Source organism: Alligator sinensis, unplaced genomic scaffold (genome assembly GCF_000455745.1).
Source record: "Alligator sinensis unplaced genomic scaffold, ASM45574v1 scaffold994_1, whole genome shotgun sequence".
In the NCBI taxonomy this organism is placed as follows: Eukaryota; Metazoa; Chordata; order Crocodylia; family Alligatoridae; genus Alligator; species Alligator sinensis.
In genome coordinates this window covers 135457-161726 of record NW_005842488.1, presented here as the reverse complement: position 1 = coordinate 161726, position 26270 = coordinate 135457, and the positions used below count along the sequence as shown (strand labels likewise).

General features: G+C 46.7%; 1 protein-coding gene across 1 annotated transcript in view; it reads right to left on the bottom strand.

Moving 5' to 3' along the window:
- LOC102368221 (CUB and sushi domain-containing protein 1) overlaps positions 1-26270 on the bottom strand; it is a gene marked incomplete at its 5' end in the record, with an annotated part of 292700 nt that overhangs the window by 132043 nt on the left and 134387 nt on the right. The window contains 4 exons of the mRNA XM_014523449.2: positions 14880-15067; positions 15454-15592; positions 20596-20787; positions 25350-25552. Of these exons, the coding sequence (XP_014378935.1) occupies positions 14880-15067; positions 15454-15592; positions 20596-20787; positions 25350-25552 (722 nt within the window). The remainder of the gene's footprint in view (positions 1-14879; positions 15068-15453; positions 15593-20595; positions 20788-25349; positions 25553-26270) is intronic.

Sequence of the window (26270 nt, the reverse complement as noted above, 5' to 3'; positions counted from 1 at the left end):
AAATAAAATTGCTGATGTACTTTATTATGCTGAGGACTCATTAAAATACCCATCATCATATATAACTGTATATGAGTTGTATGCCCACGGACTACAGCAGGGGATTGTTACCACTTACTGGATGATTTCGGACAAGTCACTTATAATTTCTCTAATCCCTCACCTGTAAAATGGGAACAACATTCACTTTGCCAAGATGCTCTGAGCCTTAGTTAATGTTTGTATAGTGCTTTAAGAGCCTCAGAAGAAGAGCATTTATGAAACAAAAACTCAGGGGCTGGTGTGCCATGGCTGAGGTTACCGACCATTTGTACAGAATCTCAGCTGGACCTCTTACTTCACACCCCGATCAGTTGTGATTACTGTAAATTATAGATGCATATAATGAGACTAATTGAAACTAATTGGGTAGACAGTCAAAAAGGACAATGTTTTTGGAAATACCTAGAGTAGCAGAAGAGGTTACAGCTCATTTCCTTAAGAGCAAAGAAGTTTTGGACCCGTCCAAAGCAGTTTTAGAAACTCCATCACTAGAAGGTTTTAAGAAGAGGCTGGGTGGGCATCTGTCCAGAATGGGTAAAGAACAGGGCATCCTGCATGTCTGCAGGAGGTTGGACTAGAGAACAGTTAAGGTCCTGTACAATCCTACAATGATTTTATGGAAAATATTGCCCCCGGCCCCATTAGAAGTTTCCAAGCAGCTGTATTGTGCCACAAAGCAGTCGGATCCCAATTTCAAGCTTCAGCACATTTTCTGAGGGTTTTTTTTCCTGATCTGGGATTGTACTTCAGCTCATTATAAAAACCCAGGCCATTTGTAAGATTTGGACCCCAATTATCGGCTTATGCTGCGGGAGGCAGCAATGTTCAGATCCCAGATTTTGGTTCTGAGCATTGTCTAATTACCAGCGAAAGCCCCAAATAGCACAAAAGTGTTATCAACTACAAGCAATACAACAATATGCTGCTACTGAGTCAGCAGAATACACTATTTTGATTAAACTCAGTGCATGACATCTTTGTGCACTTTGCTGAACTGGGGACAGAAGACAAGGAAACTTTGCAAACCAGAACGCATACAGGTAAACTGGGCCTTTAAGAGTCATGAAACTTTTTTCCCTTTAGCACATTTTAGATGTGCCACAGCGATCCCTGGCATCTCCCACTTTAACAGCTGACAGATTAGCGCTCTCACCATGGTATTATATAGTGCCATGTGCTTGCTGGCTCTTTAGCCATATGTGCAGCAGGGCAGAGATCATTGCACAATGAGTACACACAAAATGAAGACACTTTTTCTCTCTGTTCTCCATGCCCTGCAGAGTTAAAATCCCAATTTACATATGAAATGCTAGTAAAGACTACAGACTGTCAGGGTGTGGATTTTTTTCCCCCTGTTCTTTTGAGCACTTCTCTTCTTTTCCAGTATGAAATATAATTAGGGGCTTTGATTAATCCTGTGCTTTTGTCATTTGGAAATTGCTCATTAAAGCTGAGGGCTTTTCTGTGAGCTCTGGGGTCTGTGAACAATTACAATGTGCATGAAAATTCGATCATGGAATTTGACTATATTTTGGGGGGGGGGGGGGGGGTTGAGGTAAAACTCAGACCCTTAGGTCCTGCCTCCTTTTCTTTGTCTGCACCAAAAAATAGGAGTAGCTTCATCGTCTCCTTTATACGACAGCTGTGCCATTCACCAGTGGTTCAGGGTAGGCAATCCCATATAATTTTAACTGTCAGGGATGAAGGATCTGACCTTAGGTCCTTCCTCCAGCTGCCATGGTCTTGTTGTGTAATCCTGGGCAACCCACTTCCCCACTCCATGCCTTCCCCTAACTGTCAAATGGGACAATCCTACTCGGATGCCTTGGGGAGAGGAGAAGAGAGTGTTTTTTCTATGCACATGCAAACTGCAAGGCCAGAGAGAATTAATGCACTGACTGTACAGGAACTTGGATGCTCAGATACAAGACAATAATGAAGTTTTGCTCTTGGAAGATGAGGATTTTTTTTTATTTCACTGTTTGCTGTGTGTGCTCTTATGCCTGTTCTGGCTGGAGCAGAAGCTGGAGATAATAAAGAAACCGTGAGTACCAATATGTAAGAAGCAAGGGCCAGGAAGTTTAGTTGCACCCACAGCGATGGAGAGCAGGAGCACAAGGCCATGGGGACAGACATGCTGCTCTGCCCTCCTTAATCCTTACACTTAACATTTTGCCCGCTGGGGTCAACATCGGTACCACCCTTTTCCTTTATATTCCTCTGTAAAGTGGTTATTAATAAAACACTCTCAGGGTTCAACATTGCCACCCATCCTGATCCGGAATAAAGGCAAAGACCAGACCTGCAGGCCAGGCCTGGATTTCGAGAACCAGAACCTGGATCTGAGATCAGAAGCTGACCACCCCGCTATACACTTTATCAGCTGCATACTGAATGATTTTGGGCAGTTCATGAAGTGCCTCCAGTGCCCTAAAGAAAGCGATGGCAAGGCTGTATGGCAAAACCAATGCAAAAATATCCCAAATGCCTTTTGCAAGAATACATGCATCATTCTGCTATCCAAAACACTTCTCCAGCTCTGCAGGCCTCAAGGTCTCTGAAAAGCTAATATTCATTATTAGTCCCCTCCATACAGAAGTTGCACCCAACAGGCTCCTTATGACCATGCTATGCCTCTCTCGTTATTTTGAACAGTCGCGCTGCCTTTCATCTAACAAGTTGATGTAGCTTCAAGCTGCCAATCAGCCTCCCACCCAGCTGTCAGATGTCTTAGCCATACGCTTGATCTCAGTCTCCGCTCCTGCTTTGAAAAATCATGATGTTCAGTGCCCGACTCATTCTGCCGACTGCTGAAAGGGGTTGGCGGCTGATTGCTGTACAGCAGCCCTGCTGCTTTTGTTGTGTTTTCTTCCTTCTTGGCTGTTTCTCCATTCCCTCGAGAGTCTGCGTCCTCAGGTACAGCACTCTCCTCAGCTGATGACGCACATTATGATGCCAATAATATGCCCACCCCAAGCTACCAGCACCTTTTAATGCTGAGTGTAGCAAGGGGATGAGACATTCTCAAGCCCAAGGAGGAACGTGGTGCAATAGTAACAGCAGAAGTCCAGGAGATCCAACTTCTGATGACAGGCTCATTGAGTGGCCACAGGCATGCCCATAGACAAGCCCCTGCCTCTGTGACTTCTGATTTCCCCATGTGTAAAACGAGGAGAGCAATACTTACCCACTGCACAAACTCACAGTCTGTGAAATCAGTGGTGACGTGTCCAAAATGCATGGTACCTGGTGCCAATTGAAAAACCATTTGGCCTGAGTTAAGCATGGTTTTCTCCGTCCAGCTCCAAGGGGACAGCCAGTCCACACCAGGCCCGTGCACTCAAAAGCAGCAGCCTGACACCGCTGCTGAATCCCTTGTAGCAGACAGGGACAAAGATGAACAAGTCAGTGGGGACCTAGAGATGACTGCGCTAGACCACAGACTGGGCATGCTGGTGGGGTGCCATGCTGTGGCCTCCCAGCTCGAATCTCCTCCGGAGGAAACGGGTCTTCCCTTTCCAACGTCGTACATCGTATGCGGTGGGGAGTGGCACGGGGTGCCGTGCTGTGGCCTCCCAGCTTGAATCTCCTCCAGGGGAAACGGGTCTTCTGTTGCCAACGTCGTACACCGTGTGCGGTGGGGAGTGGCACTTTAAGGCAAGCTAGACCCAATCTTACTTACAACTGATCGGCAATTCTGTCCATCTTCACACACAAGATTATTATTTCAGCAATCTCTGTGCTCCTTTCCGGAGATGGAAATCCCTCGCTGAGCCGCAGCATTGCGAGCCATGTGTTACGGAACAAGTTAACAACGGACTCAAAATGGACCGATTTTGGAAGGACGGTAAATAACAACTCACTCTTGTTGCGTTTGCTTTCAATTTCATGGTTTCTTTGCCTGTAGATTCAGGCCAGAAACAGAAATAAGAGGTACTAAAAGAGGCCATGAAAGGGTATAAGCCGTTTCATCACTGGGAACCAAATACAGCTTAAAACATAAACCCCCTTAAATCCACGGCACATATTTTCTGTCGATTAACTTTCTTCCTGATGTTCAAAGATATTGCTGGAAGTCTCCTCTTATTATTCCTGAAGCTGCACTTAAGCCAGTGGCTCTCAACCTTTTTAGACTCAAGGCAATCCTTGGAAAACACCAGCTTTTAAGCTTTCACTTGTGGGGTTTTTTTGTTTTGGGGGGTTTTTTTGACTATGGAAAAATAACAGAGCAAGTCTGTTGCAAAGAACTCAAGAAGACCCGACCAAGATTTCTACTTGACATCTGTGCAAACTATGTGTAGGTGTTTGCACAAGTAACAGTGCTCACCTTGGGCAGCACTTCAAGGCAGTATCCTTTAAAGATCTCCGGGCACTTTGGCTGGGAATTGCGGATTTAAGCCATCTTCATAGATGAGCTAAAGAGCATACATATAAAGAAAGAACTGTCTTTTCTCAGACTCAAAATCAAACCTTTTCTAAGGTTCAAAGCACTTTGGTTACTTCCTCCCAAACTTCTGTGCTTTTTTTCATTTTGTTTTTTTGCTCCTTGGCACTTCCTTATATTACTGGGACCGAAAGCAAAAATGCTACTGAGCTAGAAAGGAGAGATATTTGATTGGAGGCAGGATGCCCACAACGATGGCTTGTTGTGTGGTCTCCAGACCAATCGAACAGGCCCCAGAGGTTCGGAAAGTTCAGTGATACATCCAAAAGTAGTGGACTGTACCTTCCAACCCACCAGTCTTGGACTTCCTTGAGGTTCACTGCCGCTATGAATGACCAAAAAAAATGGTGTTTCTATACATTTTCTACCTAGCATGTATTCTCATGAATTCTCCAGAAATCATCACAATACTGAATCGGTGACAAAAGCCTTTTCAGACTGACAGCTTGTGAGGCTCTCTCCATTGCACAGTCTGACTTCAGAAAAGGTCTTCAAAAAACAGAGGAGACACGTAAAAACAATACACGTAGTCACATGCTAAATTTTAGTAATAGGAGGGAAAAGACCCAATAAACACATTCATAACAGCTGGGGGGAAAGCAACCGTACCAAGCGGCTCTGATTGCAAAGCACCTTGCTCCGCACAGTAGCGTTACAGAAGTTCAGCGTGCAAGATCGTAGGCTAATTTTCAAAACTGCTCAGCATATGACATTGAGGTCTTCTGAGAATATGGCCCTAAGAAAAGTAGCTGGACCTCAAAACCCTGCTCTGGATTTTTCTGAAATTTTGGCTCTGCATATTAAAAAAAAGTAAGCTAAAGTGTGGACAGCAGCATGGGGAAGACAGAGCTCCCATGTTTATAAGAACAAATGATCAGGCGAATGAACAGAGCATGGAGAAAGTAAAGCAGAGTGGCACAACATGGGGATGAAGAAGTCCCTTTCGACCCTGTCTTTTCAGCTTTTTGAAGAGTCCGCTCTGTTCCCAAGGTCTTGTCTACATGCATAAAATTGCAAGATATAATTCAAATACCACGCACTTATACTCTCACACCAGAGTGGATGCATTTAAGCCGGCATGAAGTGCTTATCCTAGTGCAGGGCTGAAGTTACACGTTACACACAGACCGTACTAAATCTGTGGAGCGTTAAGCGATGTTGAAGTCAGAGCTGTGCAGACAAGAAATGGTATTAACCCTTAATACCAGAGACTGGGAGGGCCACATCCTGGGATGCTGGAGGACTGCAAATTTCCCATTTTATCTCTATGGAGCAAACTGAAGTTACCCTAACATGAGCTAGGTAGAATGGCCCAGAGTTAACCCTTGCCTGATGTGGTGTAACTTTAAGATGCACAGAGGGCACTTTACATGAGTTAATGAGGTTTAACATGTGGAGGTTCGCATTTTAAGTGCCTTGGTGTGGTCTAAGTGTAATGTGTAACTTCTCTCTAGGTCGTGCCTGTGAATGAAGAGTAAAAAGCTATGAAGACTACAGACTTCGACCAGCTCAGCTGTGTCACTCAGGGGTGTGAGGACAAGAAATCTCTGAATTGAGGGCACTTGCTAAGACAGCTGCATAAGTGTGGATGTAGCTTCAGCTTGCAAAACTTCTTACCTTCTGACAGAGCTATTTCATTTGGTGGTCAGAGGCTGGAATGATAGATCTTAAAAAGCAGAGTTTTGCCCACATCATCTGGGTCCATACCAGGAGTGCTTTACTGGTTTAGGGGTGTAGGTTGTAGCCACGTTGGTCTAAGGACACAGGCAGACAAGGTTCTTTGGGTGAATCTGATACATGACATTTTTTTTTCAACTATTTCAGTTGGTCTAATAAAAGATATCAAATTCATCCAAAGAACCTTGCCTGCTTAGTGGTATAGGACACCAGTATATGCTGGCAAAGCTTTCCTACTGCAGACACGACCCAAGACAACTTTATAACGGCATAACAGCATTGGCACTTTGCCCTCTGTGCCATGCCCTATGCATAGATCGGCAAAACCTCAACTATTCTTTTTCACCATGCCTTTTTTTTCCCCATTCTCTCTTTCCAGAGCAAAAGTTCCTATTTAAAAGCTGTTGCCCCTTGAAAAAAAAAAAAATTACCGGGGAGAGCTGGGGCTGTTTGAAATTCATCAGGCACGTTGTAGCTCCAGGCTAACAATCTGATCCCAGTCCCAGGGAAGATGCAGGACTTCCAAAAGGGACTAGTGTATGGCTGCTTTGTCTTTCCTTGCACATCACCAAAGCACTCCAAAGCCCTGGGTAGTTACAGCATTTCAGACGAGGCTGACATTGCTGAGAGACGCTGCTCGGGGAACTGGCGGCAACAGAGCACATGGGCTTGCAGGGCTGACCATACCCAATGAGCCCTTGCCTTTGAACTATACTTGGGATTCTGCACTGGCAGTAATCCGAATTAGATGCTTGTTTCTTATTTTACTCTCTCTGGGGGTTTGGGTTTTTTGGGGGTTTCCCCCCCTTCTTTTCTCCCCTCTTCTTCCTCCAATTCCCTGAAGTTCTATTTTCTGCAGCTTCTCAGACTTGAATCACTGGCTCTTTTGAATGTGTGGAGAAGTTAATGAGCAAAGTTAAAGCCTCATTCTTTTCTCCCAGCAGTTTGGCTTCGTGGGAAGTACGTAGGCGCGATTAACTCTGTAGGTATGTTTAGGGAGGAAAAAAAAAATAACACTGCACACAACAGCCTTCATTTAATGAGGCTGCCATTTGTTAACTATATTACAAGTGCCAAAAAATGAGGGGAAAAGAAACAAAAAACAAAGACTTTCTCATTTGCAGTAAAATGAATTCTAATTAAGGGCTGCAAACTTTTCAATCTGTTGAATTTCAAGCACCACTAATTGTTGCTGCCTTATAGGATGGCTTGTTCTGGAGAGATATCCATTCATTCAGGTTGAGAAACAGGATTTGTCATTTCTGACTATAGCATTACTCCTTAGCGTTCTTACAGGTGGGAAAGTCACTTCATCCTCACTTCTCCCCTCCAGAAAGGAGAATGCAGCTTGCTGAAAGTCAGCAAGTCAGGGCAGAGCTGGGACTTGATCCCAGGTCCAGTGACCTCCAAGGAAGAGCGTGACCAACTAGCACATAGGTAGAGGTAGAGGTTTGGATCAGCCTATTGTGTATCCTGTCTTTCACGGTGACCCATGCCTGATGTAGGCAAGCCCACTTCTTAAGTGGGTACACCTAGTCGCTATTGCAGAGGTAATTTTGCAACCTTTTTCACTAGACCCTACTTTTCGAAGGTCCTAATTACACTCCCTTTACATGCTAGGCTTCATGAGTTAGTCCTCAAGTATTCTCTCCTGTGACTGAGTAATAAGGGTGCTTCTGGAGCAGCAAAAGGAGTGGATAGGGTACACAAAACATATTGGCAGTCCAAGACCTCTTAGTCACTATAGGCTGATCAATACATCTTCCCATGGATCAGGCCTGCTGCTCATCATTTGCCAAACAAAGTCTCATCTTAGACAGCTGACCTGATGACAACAACATCTTGGCAGTGATGGGAAGAGACAGCCTCCCAGTGAGAAATCTCAGGGGTTGTGTGTGCCAAATTACTGAACATTGCTGCATTCCCAACAACACCCTCTTCTGCTCCTCACGCTGCCCTGCAAGCCCCTTGCTCCCCTGCACTGAAGTAATTGGGAAAACACACTCCCCGTCTCCCAGGCTCCACGCTGTAGAGGAACATGCCATCTTGACAACACACCATTTCTCTGCCTTCGGCGTGGCAGGCGAGTGTATTTTCCCCTCCCACTGAAACTCAGCTAAAACTCAACCTGGTTTGATGAAATATTTCGCAGTGACCTGAAGAAGCCTCTGGTAGCAAGGCTGCAGACATGATGGGAGTTGCTCATGCATCAGAGAGACACGAGTTCATTCAGGGCTAAAGACCAGATCCAGCAAGGTGCTGAGTGCCTTCAAGTTCAATCTAGGAGCTTGAGAGGCTCAGGACCCATGTTCTAGTCCTTGCTTTGTCACTGCTCAGTGCAAAACCATGAATCAGGCCAAACCACAAAAGAATGTAAGTGTCTAATTCCTAGCTAGGTGCCTTAACTCAAAAGATTTCAATGGGGCTTCAGGCACCTAAATACCTGTGTGGATTCAGCCTGCTGTCTCTCTATGGTCCTCTAAAGTGGACAACAGCTCTGGGTTATTTTCAGATGATAAAACTCACCTAAGAAATGGGAAACTGTGATGGGTCTTATTAAATGCCTGCTTTTAGCTCTTTGGATGGATGACGCACAAGAGCCGTGAAGGACTATGGACCCCAAGTTATTACTGCATAGCTTCTTGAGCAGTCATCTGCGCTTGCACTAAGGGATTTACAAAAGAGACTCCAAAATTATCCCATCAGGGTGTGGGACCCTTTCACACTTGGTGTTGTACAGGTGGAAACAAGTGCATGGGGTATAGGGCAGCAGTGAATTCAGCCCTATAATTTTGTGAGATGTTCATGTACTTGTTTGAAATCTAACTAAACTTTGGAAGTCTCTCGAGCTTGCAAACCACGCTGGAAATCCCACGACTCGCTAGATTTACAGAACTTCTTGTTTCCGATGTGCTTGAAAATAACTGCTGGGAAACATTTTGGCACTTCCCTTCATGTCAGCATGCCAACCAACCACCACACCTCCAAAAATAATCCCAGCACAAGGATAGTGCATTAGCCCTAGGATACATCACACGCTGGCCCACGTGGGTCTTGTCGTGTGTTGTATCAGACTAGTTGGTTATGAACCATTTCTGGAAAAGAAAGTAAAACTTCTATAAATTCTATAACTGATCTCGCAACCAAGTGGGGAAACCCAGAATCCCTGAAAAGGCAAAAGAAGAATAAATTCTTGTGTGATGGGCAGCTTGACAAAACTGCAAGAGAGAAAACACGTTGCTATTCCAAAGACTCTAACTGACAAGAAAAGATCAAAAGTGTCTTTTCAGTGCATTTTCTTGGCTGTCTCTACCCCTCAACAAACTAAACCCAATGGATGTATGAGTTATTTATCTTGCCTTCAAGTTCCAATCATATCCTGCAATGGATATCATTTGTGTGTGTGTGGCAATGCAAGCACGAGTGAGAGAAACAGAAAAGAGACTGTTCCTTGGGTAACTGTTCCAAAAAAGGCAACCTAGAAAGACTGTCTCATGTTCAGAATAACCCACTGGGTACGTGTTGTATCTTATGCCATGTGCCACCATGCTGACCTCAGCATGAGACAGCGTCTAGAATCTTTCCAATTTAGGCGCTGCGTTGCCTGTCCAGAACAAATCTGTGCAGCCACCGATCCAACTCAGTTTCTCAAGCTGTATTGCTTACTAAACTTCCAAATGTATTTCATTTTCTCTATCCATCCACCACACCCTGACACAAACCATGCTAAGAAAATCATAGAAATATAGGAAACGAGGGTCAGCAGGGACCTCAGGAGGTCACATCTAGTCCAACCCCGTCCCCAAAGCAGGACCATCCCCAACTACATCATCCCAGCCAAGGGTCGTCTAACTGGGTCTTAAAAGCCTCCAAAGATGGAGCTCCCACAACCTCTCTGAATAACCTGTTCCAGGGCTTTACAACCCTCCTAGTGAGAAAGTTTTTCCCAATATCCAACCTAAACTTCCCTTGCTGCAACTTGAGCCCCTTGCTCCTTGCTCTGTCATCTGCCACCGCTGAGGACAGTCCAGCTCCATCCTCTTTGCAACAACCCTGCAGGGAGTTGAAGGCTGCTATTAAATCCCCTTTTGGTCTTCTCTTCTCCACACTAAATAAGCCCAGTTCCCTCAGCCTCTCCTCATCAGTCACGCGCCCCAGGCCCCTCACCATTTTTGTTGTTCCCTAATGGACTCTCCCCAATTTGTCCACAAAATATATATTGGCTGTCAAGATGCACCCTGTTTCTCAGTCCTTGTTGAATAATCATGCTGCACTTGCCACTTTCTAGCTGCCCCCATCTGCAAAAGCTAGCTAGGCAGACCAGCTGGTGACCTCAATCACTTCTTACACTCCTCATCTTAACTGAAACCTCCAGAAGTTGTATTTTCCCCTCGATTCTCTGGAGAACGAAACACATTGACTGATGCAAAGCAACTGCTTCAATAATGCAGGCCACCTGGCTTGACGACTGATCCCCTTAAGTACAGCGGTGGCCAAGCTTCTCCCTCTGATCTACCTATGCAGACATGTCAGAAGTTGCACAGGAGAGACAAAAATTCATCCAGGGCTAAAGGCCAGATCCAACAAGTCGCTGAGTGCCTGCAAATTCAATCCAGGAACTCAAGATGCTCGGGACCCTGCAGACTCAGGCTCTCAGGCCTGATTAAGAAAAGCAATTAATCATGTCCTTAAGCCATAGTAAGTGCTGAAAGTGCCCTCCTGCAAAGAGATGCTTTCCTGAATCACTTCCTTAAAGACAAATCTGCAACATGCCCTTTAAAAGGTGACCAGTAAGGGTGGAAAGACATGAACCTGGACTACTGTTCCCCTCTCCACCCCTGTTCTATTTTTGCTTTCTTATGGTAAAGGGCAGTCTAGAAAATCACCTCTCTTGTAAACCAAAGGGAATTTTAGATTTTGTCTGCCCTGAAAGGCCTCGAGTAGTTGGAAAAAAGCTCTGTCCAACTTTTTTCTAACTTTTTTCCAACTGCTCACTTGGTCTAATAAAAAGATACCACATCTACCCAAAGAACCTTGCCTGCCTATGTCCTTAGACCAACATGGCTACAACCAACAACCCAGTAACATTTGATGAACTAAAAATTTCAGAGGAAAATCTGCGCGAATGACATGCCCCTATGCTGCTGGAAATGCAAAGGCAACTACATTGTCTTAGGACTTGATCTTGCCAAGACCAGCTGAGAGTACATAGGGCACCACAACAGTACTGCAGTACTAGGCAAGACTTTAGCCTTTAAGGCCAGATTTTCCAAGAGTCCAGCTTCCATTGGGACATCTAAACACAGCTCAAATTGTCAAGGGCTCGGCAAAGAGCAATTTGCACTGTGACACTCCTGGATGGAAGCTCCGAGGAAACCTAGGGCCCAATACACGCTGCGCTTTTGACAATTTGCCCTCCACCATGGGTGCCGAGTCCTCTGGGAAGGCCTGAATTTGGCTATGAGAACCAGCAAATTAAATCAACTAAAAGTCAAATGTGAAGATCACCTGCCTAGTTCTTCTGTCTTGTTTCTGTAGCACCACCAACACACTAGTATAATTGTGACAAATAAGTCAGACTCCTGCAATCCAGAACGCGGCTCATGAAGTCACTCAGCATTGTGGATTACTTTAAATAGATCAAGCACAATTGCACACACTGTGCTCGCCGATACCAACGGAGGATGTTTCTCTGTGATCTTCATCTTGAGAAAGTGGTGCCATTCATTTTGTAAACCTATGAATGGCGGTGCCAACCGTTAAGGCTCAGATGCCTTATCACTTAGGCATGTCCCTGCCTCCTTGGACAAAACCTCTCTTGCCTCTTGGATTAAATCTGTAATTTGCAGCAATATGGAGCACTCCTAACACCCTGTTCACAGTTCAACCTCCTCAAGTGCTCTGTATGCTGAAATCAGAAATGAAGTGGCAAGTAGCATGTTCTGCTCACTGAAAAGCAGAGAAGACGAGACAGGGTTATTTAAATTCAGTGTGGAAAGAGAAAGATTACACAGAATGGCATGTGGATGGAAATATACCTTTTTTTCCCCAAGAGACTTTGTCTGTGTATCCACCTTGAAAAGAAAAATGATTCTTACCTTTTCTATCTGCTTTCCTAAAAGACACATGGGGCGTATCCAGACTTGCGTGGAAGTTTGGTTCCCCGGGTGCGCCGCCACTTCTTGCCCTGGGGAACGCCTATGCCACACGTGCTTTGTGGTGCAGCATTTACCCCGAGTGAGGTAGAGGAGGCTGGGGCCAGCACTGTCCTGGGGTCCTGGGCACCTCTGGGGCTGCAGCTGCGACGCTTCTGCCGCTCAGAGCCTGGCTGACAGCGGAGCATGGCTCTGGGTGGGCCGGCTCCACTTTTCAGCAGTGCACGCTGGCCGAGCACGCGTTGCTTTGGATATCCAGAGGTCAAAAAAACCCACGGCAAAAAATACCTGGTGCAGCACACACTCAGGCAGCGTGCCCTCAGAGACTGTGCTGTACATGGCGCTGCAAACATGTCTGCAGCACCACATACCGCACGGCCATGCTCGCCTGGATGCACCCAAGACGGCTACTGGGAGCCCAATTCACCATAGCAGCAAGACCTTTTGCTGCTGGTCTGGCAGGTGAAGAGAGGTGTGTGAGTGAGCAGAGACTCTCCACCACCTCTCCCCGTGCATGTGGCCTTCTCTGCTGGTATGGGATTAAAGACGCTACACTGACTCATCTCTCAGCCTGCATTATTAAGGGGGGAATGGAGGTGTGGCTGATCCTTGCACGATAGCTGTTCACTTCTTCCCAGGGAAGTCCTGGGGCTGGAAACCGAGGAAATCCCTCCATGGCAGAGCATGTGGAAAACAAAGCTGCTTAAGATCCACCTTGATGCCAGCAGCATCAAGCCCAATATTTCCAGCTGAGAAAGCAGCAACTTTTGGAGCTTTGCTCAACACGAAGAACTAGTGCTAAACATTGTGAAGAATCCCCTCCACGCCTCATTATTTGCCCAGGGGCCGAACAGGCTGCCAACTCACCCCTTCCAAGCCCCTGCAGGTCCGTGGAAAGCCAGCCTAGCTTTCCTGCATTTGGCAGAGAGGAGCGTAATCCAAAAGACCAATGTAGCTGGCCGCTACGTGAAACTTCCCAGCATGGGGAGCAGATGTAGAATAAAACAAAGCAATGCAAAGCCTTGGAGAAACACCCAGCCACTTGCAGCATACGGATGAGTCCCTCATTGTCAGCAGAGCACAAATCAGGCAATCTACATCTGCTTGAACAGCAGCCATGCTGCCCACGGAACAGGGACGGTTTGTGTTAGGCCCACACACTTTATTATGGGTAAATACTGTACATAATTCAAAGTGGCAGTTGTTTCAGCAAGGGAAACCCTGGCAAGCTAACAGCCAAGTGGTTTGGTACTAGGTAAGACATACTGGGGGAAAAAAAATATCACATCAATTTAGGCTGAGGAAATGAAGGGACGATGCAGTGCCAATGGAGTCAGACAAAAATCAGCTTAGTGAGGTCTCTTTTCTTTAATTTTTGGACCCGTTTTAATGTGCAAAGCTATGAAAGGAGGTTTTGGAGGCAGGGACTATTCTCTGGATGCGCGTGTGGAGACCCCAGCACAACAGGGCAGGGTCTCTTTAGTATGATGGAAATAATAATAAGGACCCAATCCCACAATCAATGCACAGCAAGGGTTGCACCTGCCAAATACAGCCTTTGTTGAAGGCGAACTGGTGGGAACCCAGTCCATTAACTGTTTTCTCAGCAATAAGACAATTGAGGACCTGATGTGCCCACCTGTTCCCATCCTGCAGAGCAAAGACTGGGCAACCGGGAAGCAATGGGAGTGGAAGCCTGTCCCAGTGAAATCAATGGGAGTTTGAACACTGACTTCATCAGAGTTCATATTTTACCCTGGGAATCTAACAGAAAAGCCTGTTGCAGGTGAGATACCGAATAATAAAGCACAACAATCACAACCAGCTCATGTCTGGGGCTTTTCATTTACATCTGAAAGCACTCGACAAAGGTGAGTAGGGGTCATCATTACTGTGCTTTACTAATGGAGAATTTAAGAGCTTAAGTGGCCTGTCCAAAGAGAAGAGCATCCCTGAAAGACCCAGGAAGGGAAGCCAGGAGTCCTGGCTCAGCCTCCTCCAGATCTTAGTACCAGAAAAAATCCAGGTCTCTATCAGCTGCTCCTTTTGTGACCTTATTGCTTGGACCAGCTCACCTTACAGGGTGAGAAGACCTTGAGACAAAGCTGATGGGAAAATGTTCCCTGTCGCAGCCTTCCCCACCCACCCTTTGCTACCGGTGCAAGTACAGATGCCAGAGTCAGTACCAAAACTCAATGCAACCCTGGCTTTTTGGTGAGCTCTGAGAGCGGTCATCTCCCCAAACCTCCAATGCAGCCAGGATCTCAGGGCTGTTCCTATATTCTGGTAACTAAAACTACAAATCAGGCAGGTGAGAGGCATCTGGTCAACTTCAAACTAATTCTCCCCTCCATTCCTATCCATTCTTGAAGCTCTCTCCCTGATGGGCCCTTAAAGGGCTTAGCCATGCAGGATGGATGCTGGCACAAGAGGTTCCTATATCTCACGAGGCACCCCCTCCCCATACGGTGCAACTAGGCAGCTTGGCCTAAGAAGCGAATTCAATGCACCAGGCAGGCTGACAAATGGTGGGCACAGATAGACCATGCCCGGTTGGTTACCTGTATAATCGATGATGAATCCCGCATTGCTCACAGAGGCGTCGCTTCGGAAAGCCAGGAACAGGCTGTTGCTGCTGCTCTCGATCCTCTCGGGCAGCTGGGACCCGTAGAAGCTCCCGATCAGGGGGCTGAGAGAATCCGGCCCGTCGTAGATGTGAAGGAAGTCATACCCGGGCTCCAAATTAAACCTGGAAAACAACAGCGCTCAGATGATTGTATTTGCAAGAGCAGCGTCTCCAGGTGCCGCAGCGAGCACAGCCCCATGTACAAAACCATGCAAAGAGAGATCTCGTGCCCCACAGACCTTAACATTTAAGCAGGCCAAGCAGGCACTAGGAAGAAAAGGAGGGGAACAGAGCCCCAGAGAGATTCAGTGTTACCTCTGGGCTGATGCTGCCTATAGGCCAGGGAAGACTGAGGAGAACTGGGCTAGGGCTTTGCTAGGGGATGGATTCAACGAGTCTCAGGGTGACCTTATGAGAAACACATGCTAACCTCACTAGCTCCATCCCTTGTTGCCCACAGGTCCTTATAGGAGTAAAATCAAGCAGCCAATTTGCTCTTGGATACCTACGTATGAAAGACCAGGGCAATGACGTAATCAGGAGAGACAGTCAACTTCCAGTCACACTCCTTCCCCGGGGGATACGGCTCCGGATACTGCGGCGACAAAATGACTCCCGATGGTCCCGTCAAAATCCCTCCGCAGGGAGCTGAAGGAGCAAGCAACCAACAGGGTAAAAAAAAAATAATCCAAAAAAAAATCACATGTTGCATATCTTGCCAGGTAGGAAAATCAACTGATGATGGCCAATTTAGACTTAAAGGTCGAGCTCTGGACTAAGGTTACCTAGCAATTTTGGAGGCAGGAGATTTAAATAAGCGGCTGAGAGATATGGGCCGACAGACGAAGACATGGATAGAGGATATAAATGAGTAGATGGGAACAGACAGAGGAATATGGAGCCAGAGCTAGGCTGCCAGGTGAGCGATTATCACTTGTACAGTACTGCTTCACGGCCTAAACTGGGGCTCGGGTCCCACCGGACTGGGCATGGCACATACATACAGTAAAAGAGAGCCCCAGACGCTGTGGCAGCCTTCATAAGATAAGACATACAGATAAACAGTTAAGAGGAAAAGGATGCCTTACACCTCCTTATTTCATGCATCTAGACAGCTCCCAGTCACATCCTAAATTCCTGCTAAAGAAGTGAATGCGCACATTGTCAGGGACTAATGATTTGTTTGTATTTATTACAGCTGCCAATGCATGAAATGCCAAGTTGATTGAAAAATCCATTTTTTTCCAAGCTGAGAGTGCCCCCGTAACATTTCTGCACAGTGGCAATTGCCCACGATTAATTTATTACTGTCAAACTCTTGAAGTCCTTTTCTTGGGGGTAGATCCTCTAGGATTTCCCTCTGTTGCTCAGCTTGACCTACACTTCCAGATTTCCAGGGGGAGTAGAGCAATCCTTGACTTTTCAGAGCTTGTGTGCTTGATGCAATAACAAGCCCCGCAGTAATGCAGACGCCGATTGGGAGACAAATGGGTAACACCCAGATTAGGGGAACAATTCTCAGCAAGAACTTTTAAATTGTATCTTGCGGGTGTTTATGCAGACCTCCTTGCTGCAGTGTCTAAGCATTTTTAAACATCAGTGAATGCCGTCTTTCTTCTCCCTCTCCCTTGCAGCTAGGGACATGAGGACTCGAAACGGCCTCCAAGACCATGGAGTGAAGTCACCGGCTAATGCAAGTGATGAGAATTTATCATCCTCATTTAGCCGATGAGGAAAGTGAGGCAGAGAATAGTGAAGCAATTAACCCAAGGTGACACCAAAGTAGCATGGAGGGGCAAGATGGAGATCACAGATCTTCTGAGCCCCGGCCTTGTGCCTTATACAGAAGACTGACCTTGGTATTACTGATGGGGAATTAACCGTAAAGATGCTTTCATTTTCCAGAGTTTATGTTCAAGGGAAACTTAGGAGAAACTTAAGAGTTCAAAGGCTGGGATTTTCAAAGCAGCCTAGGGGAGTTGGTTGCCTAACGCCCTTCGACTCCACTGAAAATCCCATCCAATCTCCAAAGGATTTAAGCCAGAGTATGGTTCGAGTCACACATTTTGGACTTGGATTGGGAAGCAGACTTCAAAAGCCCCAGCGCCCAGGGGTTCCTTGCAGCTGAAGTTTTGATTAGCTCGTATAATTTAGTGAAAGCACCTGTACTACAGTACAGATGGGGAAAAAGAATGTCAGTGCTAAGGATAAGGTAGCAAGATGAAAGCAGAGCTGTATATAAATAAGAAACCCTGTAACAAGGTCAACCCATTGTAAGGAGAGCAGGTATTTGTGCAGTTCGGGTTTTGCTCAGGTCCTGATATGTTCTAATTTAGGGGTCGAATTTGGGCCTCTCTAATTAACCCTAAAAACTAATGTATTTTTAAAGGTTCAGTGTTGCTTTTTCCTTCCCACAAGCTGTAGGAGCCTGAATGTGGATGGAGGGTCTCTCCCAACCCTCCAGCTCTCTTAAGACCAGAAGAACTCAGGCCGGAAGCTACACAAATGTCACCACTAAGATAAAGGGGTGTAGGTTGTAGCCGTGTTGGTCTAAGGACATAGGCAGACAAGATTCTTTGCGTAAATCTGATCTCTTTCATTAGACCAACTACATAGTTCAACCAACCTGAAAGCTTGCTTAAAAATTGTTCTCCAACTATTTAGTTGGTCTAATGAAAGAGATCAGATTCACCCAAAGAACCTTGTCTGCCACTAAGATAAATGCACTTCACCTCTCCTCTCCCAGCTGGAAAAATCACGAGAAAAAGCTTTTCTCATGACCTTTCCTCTTGTCACTTGTGGTTTCCAGGAGGAAAAGGCCCAAGAAAGGAGGACGTCTGCCATTATGCGACCGCCAGGCATAACTGGGCTGTTTTTCAGAGGGGTGCAGGAGATGAAGAGAACCAACGAGACAGAGAGGGAGTAAATGTGCACCGCATGAAAATAGAGAGCTCAAGCTGCTATAAAGTAGGACGATCAGAGCCAAACTGATGGCTGGCATACCCCTACATAACACATTTGCTCCGTGAACCAACATTGTTCAGAGCAAGGAGCCAGGAGAAGGGGATTTTTGCTCGTGTGTTGACGGCACTTCCTTGACGAAGAAGAAAAAAAAAATCATTCCTGTGAATACATGAATGTGTTTCTGTCCTTAGCCTTTGCTGGTCCTCTGTTCAGGATCTGTAAGCTGTAACCACAGGAGATGCAAACGTTGCCTTGCATTTCCCAGAGCTGACGAGCTCTCAGGTGTCCCTTCCTCAAATGGCATGTTCCTGATCAGTGTCCAAGGAAAGAGGACGTTGCCCTGCCTCTCTGCCAGGAAGATGATGCCAGCTGAAAGTTTTCTGACGACTGGAATTTGGGTTGGAAAACTGAATTTCCACTGAACTGACATCTTTTAGCATGTGTCCGCCTCCCGGGGAAGGGAGATAGAGATTTTATTTTTTTGTAGATAAATGGAACCCCTCTCCCGCCTCCACAAATTGTGATGCCGAAACACTGCCGTGGCACGTTATGGTAGTTGCAGTGCGCTCATCTCATATTCTCATTCTCTTCAATGGGCAAAGATTCCCAGTTGGACTTTTATCTCCCATGATCCTTTGCAGCCATGCAACTCCCATGACGTTCCATCTCCCATCAGCACGAGAAATGTCATCTAACCTGGGAGCCCAATCTAAAGATTTACCTGAATTGCAATTCTCAAGAGGCACCGCAGCCGTTTTCAAGGATCAAATATTTTGATTTGAATTTTTCCATGACAACTCAATTTTTCTATGGTGGGTGGGGAAATTTCCATTTTCAAACGAGTTGTCATTAGGCATCGAGCGCATGACTATTTGCATTATCTGCCCACCAACAATTCCCCGAGTCCTTTATTACTCAGGGAAAACCTTGTTGCTATCAGACTCTTGGTGATCTTGCCTCTTCTAAAACAAGATTGCCAATGCTGTGTTCAAAAACAATTCACTATAATGGCCTCCCTTGAATAAAACAGCTCCGCTGAAGACAACCCAGGGGAATTGTCAGAGCTCAGATCATCTCAAGGAATGAGCTACGTCTCTCTGAAAAGAAAAGCTCAGATCCCAGCCTCCAATGTGAATGAGAACTCGATGGGAGAGTGGGTACGACACACAGCCATGTGATTTTAGTTGTAGCTCTGGGACAAGTAAAAGGGCTGTCTGCATCACACTGAAATGATGTCTCTATAGATTCGCAAGACAGTCATTCAAAAAAAAAAAAAAATCAAGCTGTCCTGCAGCAAGCATAAATTCTGGACAGGCCGTAAAAGTTTTCTGGCTGGCTTTAAATCAGTTTTAAGAAACAGAATTAATTAATTTGACTTGCTTGGGATAACATTGCATAAACATGAATGAAGGTTACAGAATGAGTAATATCTGGCTAACATTTAATTAGCCAGGAAATTTAAGGTTTATTGCTTTTATGTGCTTAGCATGACAATTTTTATATGTTCCGGAGGTATTAAAAAAATCAATTTTATGAGCTTCTTTTATGACTTTATGAGCTCAAGGAGAATGTCAGGTAGTTATCTCCTGAGGATCAGAATTTGTTACATCCTTGTGCAGAAGACATCCAGCCAAGATCCTAAGTCCCCCTTCCAAGGCTGGGCTTTAATTGTGCCTCATTTAACTTTGAGCTCTCCAGCTAAGAATTACTACTTAGGCTTTACGGCCTATACATGGCATGCCTACACCACACCCCAAAGGAGGGATGCTCTCAGCATGCACCTGCCCTCGTGGTCCAAACCCAGCAGCGAGATGGTAAAAACCACTGAAGGGGGGCAGGTTTCTCCATGACCAGTCTCCAGCCTGCTTGAGAAAGAGGTCTCGAGAGGGCTTGCAATGCATTATCCCTTTGTCCCCCGCCCCTGCAATGGGGCCGCTACTGAATTTCTAGGTTTGGCATGTGGGAGCAGGAACAGATGGGTTTGGGAGCATCTCTCTCTCTGGGAACATGGTATAGAACAGGGGCGGGCAATTATTTTGGTCAGAGGGCCGCTTACTAAGTTTCGGCAAGCCATCGAGGGCCGCATAAGCAGCCCAGGGCAGGTTAATATTAATTTTCTAAATTTTTTAGGGGCCCCGCGGCCCAGATAGAATGGCCTGGCGGGCTGCATCTGGCCCCCAGGGCCACATTTTGCCCAGCCCTGGTATAGAAGCATCCTTGAAGTCTTAATCCTGGTGCCAGGTGCTGTGCAAACCCCAGAACAACCCTGCCCTCCAAGAGTGCTTACGATCTGAGCAGAAACATCAGAGAACAGAAGCGCTGGGAAACCCAACGCCAACACAGGACAGACCAGGCTGGTGCGGAGAGTTCCCCGCTTCCTAACCAACTAACTAAGGTTCCTCCTTTTTGAGCTCTTGGGAACACCTGGTCTTAGAGGCCAGGCTGCTTTTTTGGCCCATCCTGGTAAGCCAGTGGATTTCTAGCTTAGCTCAGCCACTTTCCAGGCCTCACTGACCTGGCTGAGCAGACTCCCGATGCTTCCCTTGGGTCTTTTTTTACCCCACGTTTGCTAATGGCTATGTTAGACTTGCACGATTATACTCGATCATGAACAGGCTGGGAACTGCAAAAACTTGTGGCTAAAACCAGGAAAAGGACACACGGAGAAATGACAGCATGGAGCATACCTATGCAGGAAGGAGGGTCTGGCTGCCAGAAGAACCTATTCTCGATCTCCACGCAGGTGATCTTGGCCTCCCCCTGCAAGGCGTATCCTGGGTCACACTGGAAGACGATGGAGTCGCCGGCTTCTTTGCTGTCTCCACTCCGGGTCCCGTTCTGAGGAATCCCTGGGTCGTTGCAGGATGTGGCAGTGGAAACTGGGAGCGTTAAAAACAAACAAGCAAATACAGGTTGGCAACCCTCCGGGAATGAGCTCATTCTTCTAAGCGTGCAAGCCGGTTAAAACCTTTCACGGGAGAAATGCTTCGATTGGGAAAAACATTTCCGTCACAATGTCGGCAGCTCTTGTGCTCGGCTCGCGATACTTGTGCTGCCTGGTATTTCTCCTGAAAGCCTGAGCGCCTGGAGTCATGTGATGCCCCAGCTCTCAGATAAAAAAGGATGCTTCAAGCCCTCCTAGGTGCACGGAAAAGGTGTAAGGCACGTTGTAAGGGGCCTCCTGGCTCATCGTGATAGAGTCAGAAACCAGAAGGCAAAAGAAAAAATAACCTGGTATGCCTCGCTTCCTCTTAAATGCTTGCCTGTTCAAACAGTCTCATGATTTTCAGCATCCGATTTGCAGCTGAAGAAAACATAGGGTTGCCACTACAGAAATGCATTAAATGCTATCTATGTTAGAAATCATGCTGTTTTATTCTGAAATTAAAAATCACAAAAGTGTCTTTCATTTGGAGTTCTTTCGGGTTTTTTGCTCAATTGTCTGTTTTCTCCTCCCTTCCTGACCCCTTTTTTCCTCCCCTCTTCCTTTTTCAATTTTGCCAGTGGAGCATAGAGAAATAAGTAAAAAGGGGGTAAAAGCTTCCAAATATTTTGTGTTTAAAACGGCTCCCTTTCAAACAACTCTTCAGGTGATTAACTCTTCAGTTTTCCTATCAAGCACTGAGTTAGTCATAGGTATTTTAATTTTCAAAAGGATGACTTTCAAACATTGGGGGAAACACAAGGGCATACTTTTCCATGCTCTCAGCTTCCCCGTCCTCTTCTGGCCATCTCGAATATAAGTGTTGACGAGAGTGTGACTTTAAACATTCCTTCTCACCTCTCTGTGGTAACCTGTTTGCTCTCAGAAACAGGATTTTTGCTCATTCCTAGGGACCGCTGTAATTCAGAGTTCAGGAGAAAGCCCAAAATTTAATGTTTCCTCCAAAGCCCCAGAAAACTTAGATTTGGCTGGAAATGGCCTGAAACTGTGGGGGGAGAGGGACGGCAGGGAAAAAAAGATGACACCGAACAAACCAAAACTTACTTGAAGCGTGGAGGAGAAAGGTGGGAGAGCCCTGGAAACACTGTGTTTGCAGGGGCGGCCCCTGCCAGGGCTCAGCCAATCAGGTTGTTGAATTCCCCGCTTTGGCAGGGAGTTTAGAGCAGAGCAGGTAAGCACCCCCTGCCCTACGGGCTGCAGGCATAGGCACGCTGGGTGCCTGCTCCCACAATAAGAGCCGTTGTTTAGTAAAGTTGATTTATTACGGATTCATTAAGAATTGCAAGTGATGAGCTTTTAATTAAAAGGTGTCATCTAATAAGTGGTGAGCTTTACTTTCTTAAAACAGCTGAAGAACAGCCTGTGTGCTGCTGTTCAATGGTAATCGGCTCCACGGCGGGCTCCGTCAGCCAGGCGTGGGAGAGCCCACCGTGAAAACACACCTGAAACTGGCTCCAGCAAGCCTGCAGGGAGCTCATCTTTTCCCCTGCCAGAGCCTGAATTACAGCGGTCCCTACTCATTCCTAACTTGTAGAGGTGCAAGAAATGGCCAGAGGCTTATCCAGAATGCCCTAAAGCCTTAATGATGCAATTTAACCACGTGGCATTCGTGGAGCAAAGAACTCCACGGGCTGCAAATACTGATTTTCTTGCGGCTTTCAACTCAAGCGTAAGTCCCACGAATTGGAGCAGGAGGCGAGCATCCTTCCAGCTTGGCTGGAATATGGCTCTCATCCCATAATATCCTCATGCCACTCCTGTGCAGCATAGAGTTATCCTTGCCATGATTTACCAGTGCAGAAACTGAGGCACAGTGAGAATAAATGACTTGCCAAATGCCCCAGAGAACATTAATGGCAGAGCCAAGAACCGAACCTCAGTTTCCCCAGCCCTGGACTGGCATTTTGGCTCTCAAACCACGCTTCCTCCTAAATCCACCTCATGAGGATGCCTCATTTGCTAATAACTAAAGGTACAAGGGGGGAAAAAGAACAACTTTTTTGCTCTCCATCTTTCCTTTGTGCCCTGTTAAGATTGTCACATTTACACATGCACACGCACAAGCTGCCTCCTTCTTCACAGCGAGCATCTGTTTTTCCAGCTGGAAAAGGCTCCGAGGAACGGCAAGTTCAAGTGTGCTCTGCAGAGTGCAAGTGTGATTTCTAATCAGGCACATGCATGTTTATTTAATAAACCCCGGCACCCGCTGATCTTACGCGGCATTTTTATAGGATCCTATGTCAAACAGATGGTGTAAAACAAACCGCTAACGCAAGCAGATTTCTTTCCCCCCCCCCCAGTGGCAGGGGAATTTAGTCCCTACTCTTGGGAAGCTCCAAGCCTGACCTGTAAGAGGCAGACATGAGCCTTTTGCAGTCTGGCTGCTGTCTTTATGAAACCTTGGTCAACTCTGTGGAGTTTCCACCCATCTCAGCAAAAGAAATATAAGGTGCCAGATCTGCTGCTGCTGTCAGCCAGGTCCCTAACTTCACTTCTTATTGATGCCAGCTGACGACTTGGTCCACCATGTTCCCATACCACTAGGCGTATTTAGCTGCAGGAGTTTCAGCTAAGGTTTAATCTCAGGTCTCTGACTGTTCGGTCACATCCTGTCCAGCATGGTGGTCAGTCATCGCAGGCAATAAGGACATGGCTTGAGACCAGAAAGCTGAGCAAAAAGGGAAGTTACAGTCAGCTTCTGCAGAAAGAGTTAGACATCTTTGTCTCACTCCCAATCTCTGAGCGGGGACTGGACAGAAACTTTCCAAAAGAGCATCGTGCTTGCTCCCTCCCAGTGCTGAAAATGGATGAGGCAAGCATGCGCTCGCTGGGCGTGCTCCATGCTAGCCTTTGAAGCTAGCCAAGCAAAGAGCAGTGCTGTTTCCAAAGGCACCTATGATTTCCATCTGCTCTGTGCTTCCCGGGAGGACTGACACAGCCTGGCTGGAAATCTGGAGGGCTCCTTCCTCTCTAGGCTGCAAAGAAAGAACCCGGAACAGACTCTTATCTGCAGCTAGTGGACCAGTAACAGGAACTGCAGCTTCAATACCATCATCTCTCTACCGCTATTTGGTAACATTACTGCCTGGCTATACAGTTCCAAATAAATCAACCCATCGGTACCTGCCAACTGGGTAGCTACCCATCGCTACCTGCCAACTAGCCGTGACCCTGCAAAAATGTGTGTGTGTTTAAATGGTCAGCCATGCACAGTCCCACTGAAGTCAATAGGTTTGGAGGGTTTAGTGTCTCTATGCAATAAAGCTATTAAGGCCCTGTGTGTTATATGCAATGGCACCGTACACATGAACGCTGCCAGACCACACACAGACTAAAGCAAAGATCTTTAAAAGCGACTAGGGATTTGGTATGCCTCAAATTCTGAAGTGCCCAATTTGAGATCTTAAAATGAACCGGATTTTCAGAAAATACTCAGCACCCACCCTCTGAAAAATCAGGCCCCTTTCAAGGGTTTCAGGTTGGACCTCCAAATACAGAGGCAGCAAAATCACTGGTCATTTGAAAGTGTTGGGCCTGCCTGCCCATCTACAGATAAGGTGTAGTGTACCAAGAGCGTGCACAGAGGATACGTTCATAGTCCGATTCTCAGAGGGTCAGGGCACCTGCATCTCCTGTACAGAGAGGTGCCCTGCAATCGAGCTCCATGCAATCAAGCGGTTAACATGTCTTGAGCAAATCAAAATCCCCTTGAGGTTTGTCCTGTGTAAGGAAGTTTGCGCCGGTGTAAGGTTATCACAGAGCACTCCTCTGGTGCCCAAGTGCTGTACTGGTTCCCAGGTATGAGACTTTGCATTATTTTATGACCGTAAAAGAGTGGGTAGTGGCCTTCTGCTAGTCCTCCGAACTGGGAAGAGTTTTGCCCTTGTTGTATGTGGCACCAAAGCTGCCACCTCTAGGCTGGAAGTGACCTCCGAGGCTGTGCCTGGGCACAGGAGCTGCCCGGGTACAAGTCCTAGTGGCAGTTTTCTAGTAGCAACATGATTTCAGTGGCGTGCATGCACACTTGGGTCACGGTGCCCAGGCACTGTCCCCGAGGCATCCACGCGCTCTGCCTTGGGGGTAATCTTCATTGTGCCGTCCAGCGGCAACTATTGTATTTGGGCAGGGAGGAATTCCTCTAAAGGGCTGGAAGTCACTCATGCTACCCACAATCACATGCCCTTGAGCAACACAGACAAGCGCCCTGCTCTCCATCTGGACAAAGCACCAAAGAACATAGTGTTCTTCTCTGTTGTAGGGACAAGGCCAAGGTGTACAATTTTGCTCTATTTGGAGCGGCTTTGCATTCAGACAGACTCAGCAGCGCATGACTGCACCAGTGAAAACGGTGATGCTACAGCTATTCACAGATGAGCTGCATTCAACAGAGCAGCGTTTTCAAGGCTGCCAAGTGAATATGGAGGGATGGGTGATCATTCAGCCCATGCCCAGCCCCGAACAGCACCGAGAAAGCAACATCACCACCACGGCGCTTACCCGAGAACTGAATGGCGAAGCCCTGCTTGCTGGTGAAGAAGTCAGTATTGAACTGAAGGATGACGGAGTTAAAGGTGCTGTGGACGTCGTTGGGCAAGCTGGAGCCGCTTATCTCCTTTAGGAGGATCCCGTTCTCCACCGGACCGTCCCATATTCGCAGGACGTCGTGGAATTCTTCCGTGTGGAAAACAATGAAATGGAGCCTGTGTGGAGAAAAGGAACCAGATGCCGTTGGGAGCCCTTTAAAAAGAAATGCCAGGCCCTTCCTGGATGCAGTTGGAAAAAAAGTGCTTGATATTAATTTGAGGCTGCATGACCCAGCAGCTAAGGAAATGAACTGGGATTCAGGAGACCTGGTGCCATTCCCAGTTCTGCCACTGCGCCGCTGGGTGACCATGGGCATGTCACTTCACCTGCCCGAGTGTCTTCATCTGCAACACAAGGATGATTATACTTACCGCCTTCATGAAGTGCTCAGTTCTACAGGCAGAAAGAAAAGTGATCGCAGGAGGTTGAGTGCTCAGTGCTCTCTGAAAACCAGCCCCTACGTAGATGCTCCCCGATGCCTAGCCAATCCTAAAAGTGACAGTCAGAGAGGTTACAAGCCTGATCCAAATCACACTGGAATCAGGGAGAATGGTCCCACCAAGGGCCCTGCAGTTCATTTTCCATGGAAGCTGCTCAGATAGTAGCATGATGGGCACCAGGATAACCCCTCCACCGACAGACAGATGGGCAGATTAATCACAGGCACACAATACGCCTGCAATGGAGCACTGTAGGAGCTGTAAAGGCGAGGCTGAAAAGCTTGCCCTTAACTTTCCTGAGCTCTTTTTCTTATTATTAAAGATAAAGACAAATTCAGCAGAACCAGTAAACCTGTTCCAGCAGGAAAACTAAACAAGAACTACACTGGGACCC